Source organism: Sinocyclocheilus grahami, unplaced genomic scaffold, assembly GCF_001515645.1.
Source record: "Sinocyclocheilus grahami isolate Dianchi unplaced genomic scaffold, SAMN03320097.WGS_v1.1 scaffold1430.1, whole genome shotgun sequence".
NCBI lineage: Eukaryota > Metazoa > Chordata > Actinopteri > Cypriniformes > Cyprinidae > Sinocyclocheilus > Sinocyclocheilus grahami.
The window spans coordinates 194,182-206,258 of record NW_015506609.1 but is presented as its reverse complement, the minus strand read 5'-3'; the positions used below and the strand labels follow the sequence as shown (position 1 = coordinate 206,258).

At 36.9% G+C, this 12,077-nt stretch overlaps 1 protein-coding gene across 1 annotated transcript in view; it reads right to left on the bottom strand.

Annotated features, from left to right (window-relative positions):
• Window positions 1–4,115: 4,115 nt before the first annotated feature.
• Window positions 4,116–12,077, bottom strand: part of LOC107570240 (RELT-like protein 1) — a 22,953-nt gene continuing 14,991 nt past the window's right edge. The window contains exons 3-7 of the mRNA XM_016256450.1: window positions 10,476–10,550; window positions 9,295–9,346; window positions 6,038–6,283; window positions 4,758–4,893; window positions 4,116–4,642 (exon numbers count right to left, since the gene is read on the bottom strand). Of these exons, the coding sequence (XP_016111936.1) occupies window positions 4,619–4,642; window positions 4,758–4,893; window positions 6,038–6,283; window positions 9,295–9,346; window positions 10,476–10,550 (533 nt within the window). The 3' untranslated portion in view covers window positions 4,116–4,618. The remainder of the gene's footprint in view (window positions 4,643–4,757; window positions 4,894–6,037; window positions 6,284–9,294; window positions 9,347–10,475; window positions 10,551–12,077) is intronic.

Here is a 12,077-nt window from a genome sequence, read left to right as displayed (position 1 = left end):
TGTTATTGAGTAAATGTAATTGACAGGAACTGATTTTCTAATGATGACATTTTGACTGCATTGAATGATTTGAATCCAGTGCACATTCACAGTGAATTTGCTGTTTATATTCCATTCTTTCTGCTTTAACCAGAGGACAGAATTGTCACATGAACCAGGGGAAAATAAAAACAATGTGCTTGATCATAAGACTTGCGATGTAATCTGTTGACATTTCTGCTTTGTGGATAACGATGCCGTAAGGCCTTTTATATAACCTAATGATATCTCCCTCCAGCCCTCACTGGCCAGTAAGACATGTCCTGAAGTGTATGACTGCTATATTGTGCTGAAACCCAGAGAGATCAGATATTGGGAATTGTGAGGTTTGTACAATTCTGAAAATGTCTCACGACAAAATACTTAAACATGATTAAGATACAGATGTTATGCACCATTTTATATTATGGATGATACTTTTAATGAGTGTGAGGGTGAAAATAAGCCACATTTGACTGGGTATAACATCATATGCAACCATTAAATGGCTTGTATTATGAACCGTTTCAAAAGATTTTCGTCCTGTAGTCCGTTTCAAACTCCGTCTTGTCTTTTCTCTTTCGTAGTCAGTTGTTTTGATACAGCAAAAACATTTCTTTAATGATTTGCTTGTCAAATTTGTATTCAATCTAAGTTAAATTGATGCTTTGATCGCTAAAAGTAAAGGTTGCTTTTAACAGTACAAGAGGCCATACTGATACCAGTGTTTTGGATAAAAGAGAATCGGATCTGGTTTGACGAGTAAGAGCAAGTCATATCATTTGGGTATCTCAGATATTGGGAATTGTGAGGTTTGTACAATTCTGAAAATGTCTCATGACAAAATACTTAAACATGATTAAGATACAGATGTTATGTACCATTTTATATTATGGATGATACTTTTAATGAGTGTGAGGGTGAAAATAAGCCACATTTGACTGGGTATAACATCATATGCAACCATTAAATGGCTTGTATTATGAACTGTTTCAAAAGATTTTCGTCCTGTAGTCCGTTTCAAACTCCGTCTTGTTGTCTTTTCTCTTTCGTAGTCAGTTGTTTTGATACAGCAAAAACATTTCTTTAATGATTTGCTTGTCAAATTTGTATTCAATCTAAGTTAAATTGATGCTTTGATCGCTAAAAGTAAAGGTTGCTTTTAACAGTACAAGAGGCCATTCTGATACCAGTGTTTTGGATAAAAGAGAATCGGATCTGGTTTGACGAGTAAGAGCAAGTCATATCATTTGGGTATCTGGCGTCTATAGAGCCTGGACTTGTGTTGTTTAGTCATAGACAATAGAAGCCAAAAATGCAAATGTGGTTATTAAAATTCCAAATTATTTTTATTTACAAGAGGGCTTTACAAGTGTCTCAAAAATTTAATTGTACACTGCGGTTCAAAAGTTTAGGGTTGTTAAGATTTTTACAGTTCTTTTGAAAGAAGTCTCTTATATGCAACAATGTTGCAATTATTTGATCAAATACAACAGGGATATTGTGAAATTATTCAAAATATTTATTTTCTATTTTAATATACTTCAAAATGTATTTTATTCCGGTGATAACGAAGCCATTATTCTAGTCTTCAGAATAGTCACACAATCCTTCCGAAATCATTTGAATAATGCCGATTTGATGCTCAAGAAACATTTCTTATCAATGTTGAAAACAGTTGAACAAACCTTTGTGTGGACATAGTCATGCATGATGAACAGAAAGTTCAAAAGAACAGCATTTATTTGAAATTAAATTCCGTTTTGTGACACTAAATATATTTAGCATCGCTTTTGCTCAATTCAGTGCATCCTTGCTGAATAAAAATATTGATTTCTTAAAAAATCACTGAGACTATATAAATTATAGCCAGTATAGAAAAATAGAAACGATATCAAGTACTACAAGTTAAATACACCATTTGTGCAATAACTAAAAACCTGAATTCAGTTTCCTTTATAGCCAAACACAAATGATCAACACCAAAGGTCCAGCTGTTTCTACATACAGCACAGACAACATGAAACGACCTGAATAAATCTGCTGCGTGGCTGAGCATTTACATCTCTTTAAAGTCTGTGTGGGCTTGAGTTAATGATTCACAAATCCAAAAACATATGCAGACTAATAATACTCCACAGCGTTAACCATTTATAAGCTCCAGACTCATAGGTACTGCACATTGTTGTTGCTTAATGATTCCTTCTTCCTAGAAATATCCTGATGCATAAAGTACAAAAATAGTCCTCGACTCGCACACACAAAAAAAATGTATATAATGCACAAGGTCACATACTTTCCAGTAGGTCACGAGTAAGTAGGCAGCAGTCACGGAGAGATGGGAAAGATAGGCCTTCAGCGTTTTGAGTTTTGGAAAAGCTACAGACCTGAAGGTCATTAGTGCTGCACCAGTCACCTATTAACAGACACTTACTGATCTTTAGCCACAGTCCAGCTCTATAAAACGTATTACAGATCCAAGAACCTCTTGCACCTCACTATGAATGAAGGCTCTGAGAGTTTGTCGTGCTGAGAACGTTGGAAGGACATAGAGAAGTTAAAGTCATTATCTTTGAGCTACACTGACCTCAGAGCATTCAGTGTAGCAAATGTGCAAGTACACAGTGTGTGAAAGTGTGTCGTGATCGAAGCTTGTGGGTACAGCAGAATCAAAACAACCAGTCCAAGGTGTGTTTAACCTTTTAATGTATAAATACTGGGTACAAAACCTTCAGTAAAATATAACAGCACATTCTCACTCATTTTCTTTAAATAATTCTTCGGTTTACACATCTTCATGTTTCTTTAATTCTTGTCGATTTCAGAAGTTACAGTACTTGAAGTGACACATTAAGATAAATAAGGTTAATATCATTTCAGTATGATTACCTTTAACTAAAATTTGAACAGGAAGTCTATGAGCAACATTTATTTAAACTATTCGTTCCAGCACTTCAAGCTCATGTGCAATGAGCTAGAAAGCCTATAGATATTTTGAAATCTACCTGTATGGTGTTTGAGCAAAAAAACAGGCAAAACAAAATCAGTGGCACAATAATGACAATGCTAATTAAAGGCAAAATACATTTTTAAAAGTCTGTATATTTATTGGAGTTTTGGTTAAAATACTCAGGATTATTAAAAGTCCTATATTTTGGTCCTCTTTGCCTATGTTTGGCACTAAAGCAAAGACACTTTTACCTTTTTTGTGGTACCATAGATTGTTGTTTTTTTTTCAAAGATACAATAATATTAAGTATAGTGAAGGATATAGTCTTATCTATTTGTGTACACTTGACATTATATCACTAAATGAGCTATAGACTAAGGTTAATATCATTTCAGTATGATTACCTTTAACTAAAATTTGAACAGGAAGTCTGAGCAACATTTATTTAAACTATTCGTTCCAGCACTTCAAGCTCATGTGCAATGAGCTAGAAAGCCTATAGATATTTTGAAGTCTACCTGTATGGTGTTTGAGCAAAAAAACAGGCAAAACAAAATCAGTGGCACAATAATGACAATGCTAATTAAAGGCAAAATACATTTTTAAAAGTCTGTATATTTATTGGAGTTTTGGTTAAAATACTCAGGATTATTAAAAGTCCTATATTTTGGTCCTCTTTGCCTATGTTTGGCACTAAAGCAAAGACACTTTTACCTTTTTTGTGGTACCATAGATTGTTGTTTTTTTTCAAAGATAACAATAATATTAAGTATAGTGAAGGATATAGTCTTATCTATTTGTGTACACTTGACATTATATCACTAAATGAGCTATAGACTTGATAGAGCCTCTGAACTCTGTGGACACATGCAAGCTATACAGAATCATGAAACTAAGAATGTTTAACATTTTGAAACTGTTGAGTGTTCGGCAGACTGGTGAACTGAATCGCAATGCTCTGTCCCACACCAGACATCACCAGGCAAACTTCCAGTTGGTTAAGGTGTGCTAGGTTGATAAATTAATCTATTAAATATGCAATTTCACTGGTTTACAGAAAAATGTTTTCAAAACATAATTTAATTTATTAAAAAAAAGGTGAAAAGGTGCATATAGTGAAGAGATCAAGCCAAGTCCATTTAAGATGGCAACAGGTTAAGAAAAAAACGTTTAGTCTGGATTGTAACCAGTGAGAAATTTCATGGCTCTGTTTTTCTGTTTATCACAGCTTGCAATGAAAAAGAGAAAAAAAACCCCTGAACAATACTTCCCACTTCCTGGAAGTAGCCCAAAGAGGCACATGGCGAAGATCTCCGACCACAACGCCAGCTTGGATTAAACATTGACACGCTCATAGCCACAAATGACGCCATCCGCCACTGATAATGACACAAGGGTGTTTAAGAAAGGTGGGTTGGCATGGTGACAGGTTAATTTATATAAAATGGCTTCTGCTGCCTTTCCACAACTGACGTTTCACATGAAAGAAAGGAGGGTTCGCATCCATCATCCTCTTTTCCTCTTTCCTCATCACATCTCTCATCACAGTTTGAGGCGTTCTCCCTCTCTTTAGTCCTCTTTGGAAGTGTGACTTCCAGATTAAAATCTTTTTAAAAGGTCACCTGAGAAGCTGCTGGAACTCTACAGATGTCACTTTGCACTGCCTCCTTTATCCTAAAGACAAACAACACACAAAACGAGGATACAAATAACCCTTGATAAACTCTTTGGAGAGTTTGCTTAACCTGCATTAGGAATGAGAGTTTTCTTTCACACTAAAGCCAGTCACCTGTGACTTTGGGCCTGTGATGCGTTCAGGGGGGTCAGCGTTAGCAGGTGATGGGGGAACACTGCCATTGGGCTCAGTGATCAACAACGTCCGCCTATCCCGGGCCGATTTGGGGTCACACTTTGTCACCCGGAATCTAGAGAAAGAAAGAGATGTAACAGATGATGAGTACAGTGAAAGACTATACATTAAGAAGACAAATGATGAGGTACAGACTGAGCAATCATACTCTTATAGAGACAGGGAGATATCAACAGAACTGGCTGCCCAAAGAGAGCCGCATCTGCCCATACATACACACACACACACATATATATATATATATATATATAGTACATGGAGTAGCTATAATTTAGGGTCTCATGAAATAAGTTGATTGCAAAGTTACTTATAATCAGTAGAATGGGGGACCATCAAATTAAACCTTTAACTTTATTAATAATAATAGTAATAAATCAATGTACAATGTTTACATTCACTATATAATTATTATTTATTGTTATTATTATTACTTTGAAAGGTACATTTTAATATACAAAAAAATTGTAGTAGTTATATATTTCAGTCATAATTTCTAAAAACAACCTATTATTTTGTGGGTTTGTTGGGAAGATCTTTTGAATTGTATAATGCAATAGGTTTTATCAAATAAAACAATGAAATGCTTGTAACATGAACTATCTAAATAAAAACAGTAGAGATGAAGTTCATGTGGAGTGTCCTCATATAGTGAGACAGCAGGCGCTGAAAGCACCATGAGCATCACGCCTGCTTGAGTATGTGTAGTACATACTCAGACTTTTTAGAAACACCTCTAATCATCTAAATATAGGCTATATTTCTTCTTTCTATTTTTTCAGATAAATATCAATATCAATTTATCGCCCAACTATAACCTCATTGACAGCTTTGCGCCGAATGCTGTGAGCTTGAGCCAATACAAGGCAGTCGTGGCCTAATGGTTAGAGAGTTGCAACCCGAAGGTTGCAGGTTCGAGTCTCAGGTCCGGCAGGAATTGTCGGTGGGGGGAGTGAATAACCAGAGCTCTCTTCCACCTTCAGTACCATGACTGAGGTGAGACCCTTGAGCAAGGCACTGAACCCCCAACTGCTTCCAGGGCACCACAGCAATATGGCTGTGTGTTCACTTGGATAGGTTAAATTCAGAGTATGGGTCACCATACTTGGCCACACGTCACTTCACTATATATATAACTTCACTATATATATATATATATATATATATATATAACTATATAAAGTGTTGTACGTAGCACACACCTGCCTACAGACAGCACTATGACCTCTCCTACGTAACTGCGTCTGTCCAGTTTTTTGCTGGATGGGCGTCTCATCAGAGGCCATTTTTTCTGGTTGCAGCGGTTGCAGATGTTCTTATGTCCTCCGATCCCTCCGATGGTGTGCAGGTGGTTGCAGGTGTGTTTGGCTGCGCTGGGTGGCAACCCTGGCAGTGCAGGGCTCTCTGGGCTGGCGGGTGTGTTTGGAGAGGTGGGCGTCACAGGACGACTGTAGGAAATTGAACAGAAAAATATCAGCTTAACTGCATGAAACTGCATGACGAACTAGTTACATTTGCCAAAATTCGGTACATACAACAGAGAACACTACACTACACTTTCACCAAACCCTGAAAGCTTTTGCTTCTGTATCTGAAAGGTACTATATTTTAGCTGAAATACAGCACAATCGGAGCAGTTACTTTAAAAGACAGACCAACTCTCTCCCCTGCTGCTTTATCTGTCTTCTCCTCTCTCCTTCTCCCTCTATTTATTTTGTCCTTCCACTCTGCCAACTAAAAAAAAAGAGGGAAATGCAGTGGTCCTTCTCTTATCTGTCTTCATTACACTGCAGGATGTTGTTCTGCTCTGTGTGCATATGCACGCGTGACTCATTTGAGAGGCAGAGGAAGAGCAGGACAGATACTTCAACTGCCACCTGCAAGAGGGACTATGAGGAACAAAGGAGCAAGAGACACACATGCAAACACACACAACACCAGAAGTGTATTCGGTGTGTTCTGCAATGGAAGCCACTACTAAAACGTGAAATCAGTTAGTTAGATCATTGACGGTGTAAACATTGAATTAAAAAGGTATTGTCACTTTAAAGCAGTCATTAGGGGGTCAAGGTTCTGCTAGGTGCCATGGTCTCGTTAGCCCCTGCTGGTAGATGTTGTAACTACACCTTCTAGCTGCCAGTGTTGAGTTCGCTACAAGTTAACTACATGTTACTAGCCGAACTACATTTTTCAGTAGCGAGGTTACTTTTAAAATAGTGTAACATTTTCGGTAGCTAGCTACTTTTTCAACCAAGTAGCAGTGTAGTGACACAAAATGCTATATCACTATGCTTAAAATATGAAATGAAATGCCCAGCTGGCAAAAGATTTATTCTTTTGAGTCAGTTCTTTTCGAGGAATGCATCAAACTATGAGCAGAGCGATCCAAAATGATTTGAGATTCAGGCTGATTCATCCAGCCTGTTTGGGGTAAAACTTTACAGCGGTGTATTGATAATGCACAGAACAAAAAGAATGAGGGTCTTGATAAAGTGAAACATTTACCTACTCATAATTGAAAGCAGCTTTTTCAACACTGCTAGCTGCAGAAAGCATCTTTTTTCACTTTCGAACTTTTACAAATAGCCACTGACTTCTGACGAAATAAATTTTGCAAGCATGTAAATTGACATTTAACTTGCAAAGCCCTCCGCTCAAGCGCCACCCCCGGACTCATCTCCCCATGGATGCCCTGTGCGCTCAGTAATCGTCTGGGGAATGGACAGCACAACATCTCCTCTGCAGAACACCCAATCACCCTTCATTCTGAGCACCACTCCTTATTTTCCTCTTCTTCTCTTGACTTCCTAATCACTCCATCCTGAGCTCCTTCTGTCACAGCATCTGATTGCTCTAAACCTTTTACTTTCCCGATGCTCTGCTCCTCTTTTCAGTCTCTATTTTTTGGTCTCATACTTGTGTTCAAAATAGTAGGAATCAAATCCACTCTGCTGCTTATACAGTGTGTCAAGCAGAGTGACGTCATTGTTCAACTCAAATCTATCATTCACATGAATGCTCAGACCAACTGAAACACACACACACACACACACACACACACACAACGTAGAAGGAGGACATTTGGGGAAAAGGAAGGATTAAAGGAATTCCCTAAATTGAAACCCATATGAACCTTTTCTTCCATGGAACACAAAAGGAACCATTTTGAAGAATTCTTCTATATCCTTCGATAAAAGGCACCACAAAATATATATATATATATATTTAAAATACAGCATTGTGCTTTTTCATACCGTGAATTGGTTTCATCGGAATGATTCATTCAGGTTCTCTCACTGATTTGATCCGGTCCCAACAGTTTTCTTGAGTTAAAAGCTCAATGGAGGGGAAGATTATCATTGAATAATGGCTATCATATGAGTTCAGAAGTCTTAAAGTACACATTTAGGACCACTTTTAAGATTTTATGGCCCTTTTAGTTGAATCTTGAAAGCAACCAGTTTATTTATCTCCTTTTTGTTCCACTGCGGAAATAAAAATTTGTCATTCACAGATTTGTAATGACATGAGAGGGAGTAAATGATGACAGAACTTTGAGTGAACTATCCCTTTAATCTAGTGACTGATGTATAAGACTGTGAATTGCATAAGATGAATGAAACAGTTAAAATATACCATTTCAGGATGAATAAACATTCACTCATGTATTATGAAATGTTATAGGAATAAAGGTGTAGTGCAGGTATATGAGCAATTTGAGATAAAAAAAAAAAAAAAAAGTGAAGATCCCTTGAAAAGATTAAAAATGACCTTAACCTTGATGTCACAGCATACATTTTCAGTACTAGGCAATTAACTTTCACCTTCTATAAACTGATGTCATAATGCTGATCAAATGGAGCACAATGACATTTACATGCATCTTAAGGTGAGACCAATGCCCCACCCAGACTCATATTCTGTGACTTCTCTGTATATGTGGTTTTGAAAGTCTTCCTGGCTAATTCTGGCTTGCAGCAGTGTCAGTGATTGATGCTTTTGTGCTTCATGGTGATTTCCCCCACGATGTGTCATATGAGACAGACAGAACCACCTTTATGCCTCAATGCTACTCTGTCTGCCCTCTTGTGCTGCTGCCGTTATTTAAGAAGTGACATTGCCATCTTGTGGGGAGATGGGGCACTGACTTACAAAACAATACATCCATGTCTAATGAAACATTCCTGCTTGTTTTACAAGTATGCTACTGTATTACTGTATACAAGTTTCTTTATATACAGTGAGGATCCAATATGCTGAGAGCTAGTGAAAATACTTCTACTTGGCTTTTTGTTCTAACTGAACAGACTACATATTGAATTATGACCATAATAAAGTGAATTTATAAATGAATAATGGAAATGAATTTGTTAGGTTTTTTTAATAAATATGCCAGTTCAGGACACCATTACAGAGAGAACAGAAAACAAATATAGGTAAGACATAAACAGGGTCTTACCCCTCCGATTCTATACTGTCCTGAACCATGGCTTTGAGTGCGTCGGAGTTGGCTGGTGAAAAAATGAAAGAGAGAGAGAGAGAGTGTTCATTAAATGACTTCTTAAATTAGTACAGAGAGTCTGCAGCCTCAGATGCAGAACCATTAAGCAAAGTGAAGTCTTCTGACTAATGAAAGCAGCTGACTGCCTTCTGATGCAACTAGTTTCAATTTAAATTGCCTTCAAAAAGGCGATCAACTTTAAAATGTTAACATTTTCGCACAGTGGCACATGAATTGTGCAATCACTGGCAATGAAAGTGACTAGCTCTTCACTGAACTTTCAGTTCCTTCCGTTTACACAGAAGAACGTCTTATCCATTTTAAGATGCTGACTGCTATATGCCTTCTTATTAAACATCCACTAGATATGCAGGAATATGTTGGTTTCTGAAACGATAATGTGTTGCTAGGAATGCACCATGACCAAGCAGTGGACATGGAGCGTCATGAAAGATGCACACACAAATACACAAGACACATGCAGCAGTAATATCACTTCCTGTCCACAGTTCGTGTCATACTAATGGGGAAGAAACGGTTTCAAATGCTGTTGATCACATGGTGTCACCATGGAGTGACCATTGATGTTTTTCTAAACCGGTTCAAACTGACCAAAACCATAGTTCCACTTTTTTATCTCTCTATTTTTCATTCTCAGATCAGTTTTCCCTTTTTATGTACAACTGAACTTTTCTTGTACACTTTGAAGTTGTTACGATGCAATGTCACACAGTCTGAAGTGAACCAGACAACACCTTCTACAGGCATCAACAAGAAACAAACTCATGACTGGAAAGTCAATTAATGGAGATTGAATCAACCTCGGGAAAAACTCCCCAAGAGAATATGTTGTCTGGGGTGACCTCATGATGATTTACTGCTCTGAGGTCAGCTGAGGATTGTTCATGCTCGGTCACAATTAATTCTGCATAACAATCAATGTGACTGACTGGTTACGCCTCATATTTCCCTCAGTAAAAAACCCCCCACAAAGACATGTTATCAGTTCTGAAAGGCCTTATGTCCTGGACTAATCTTAACCAGGGTCTGTCAAACCGCTCATATGACCTTTCAGTGTAATGAGTGTGTAATCTAGTGATGCCTAAACTCATCTTTATCCACACATTCATTCAGCTCACCTTCATTTATCATGATGGAGTGAACAATTCGGCCCACTGTGTCAGTGTTGCCTTCACTGAAGGTGTCATTCAGATCTGACAGAGAGAGACAGAGATGGGGGGTGTTAAAAATGGAAGAATAATACTTGGATATTGAATATTGGTCAACTTGCCTTTGTTGGAAAAAGAAAATAATTAAGTGAAAATTGAATTAAAAGTGACATCCGTTTTTGAAAAGCAAAAAGACCCACTCAGTTTGTTTAGTGTTTTATGTCATACAAGCAGAACCAAAGCAGAAATGTGACAAAACATCCATAAAAAGTGTGCGGGTTTAACAGCCTTTGTCTCAAACTGCCATCATAAACCAACTGTTATTAGTGGTTGTTATTAATGACACTCAATATGCAGGCGGTATGAAATATTGTATTTTCTGACACAGTAGTACTTAAAAAGGACTTGCTTATGATCACAAAAAAACTCTTTTACAATACTAACAATAAATACAGTCTGTTGACATCAGTGAAAGGCCTCATAAAAGGCATCTGGAGATGGAAGAGATGGCGAACTCCGAGTGGGCCTCTTACAGAAAACACACACACACCACCCATTTGCTCTCACAGCTGGGGATCAGACTGGGAAATGTGTAGTTCTGGAGTCATATAAAGTTTATCATCTGCTTTCTGTTTTTGTTACTTTTTATTTTTATTGCATGTATTAATCTACAGCTACATAATTTCCATACACTTTGACAAAATACATACAGTCTCGGTTTACTAACAACAAAAAAAGACCAAATTACACCCACAATTATCACCCCAAAGCTGCATTTCAGTTTCTCTCTAATCAGAGCCACAATCATTATAAACCCATCCACTGAGCCCAAAGATCCTGATGAGAGCACAAGCTCATAGAAGTGGGTGAGTGGCTCGGATTACTCTCACTAGTTCAAAAAGACATTCTGATAAACAAATAAATAAATAATTCAAAAAGAAATCTAATCTTGGTCTCATTTACAGCATTGCTAACAGTATTTATATTTACTAATTGTTAACTACAATTAAAACGATTAAAATCATTTTTTGTTAATTGTAATAAAACTAATATAAAACCAAAAAAACAGATATTAGATTTTTTTTTAATTATGAAAGGATTTGAAGAAATGTTGCCTTGGCAACTCACTGAAAATAAGCTATATTGAAATACTATTTAAAAAAATAAATAGTTAAAGAGTTAAAGTAGTTTAAGTCTTTGGTTCTTTTAATTGTGATGATTTTGGCTCACATTTAACAAAAACCCACCAATTCACTATCTCAACAAATTAGAATATGGTGACATGCCAATCAGCTAATCAACTCAAAACTTTAATACACGAGTTTCACAATTTGAGTTGAATTACTGAAATAAATGAACTTTTCCACGACATTCTAATTTATTGAGATGCACCTGTATGTAACTAGTGCTGAATCACATGCAATGAGATATGGGTGGATCTAGTGCTGGGCAGTATGACCAAAAATTTATATCACGGTATTTTTCAAAATTATACGTTTCACGGTACATGACGGTATTTTTTTTCATGCATGACCGGGTGTTAACCATATTTTCTACTGATTGAGAGAGGAA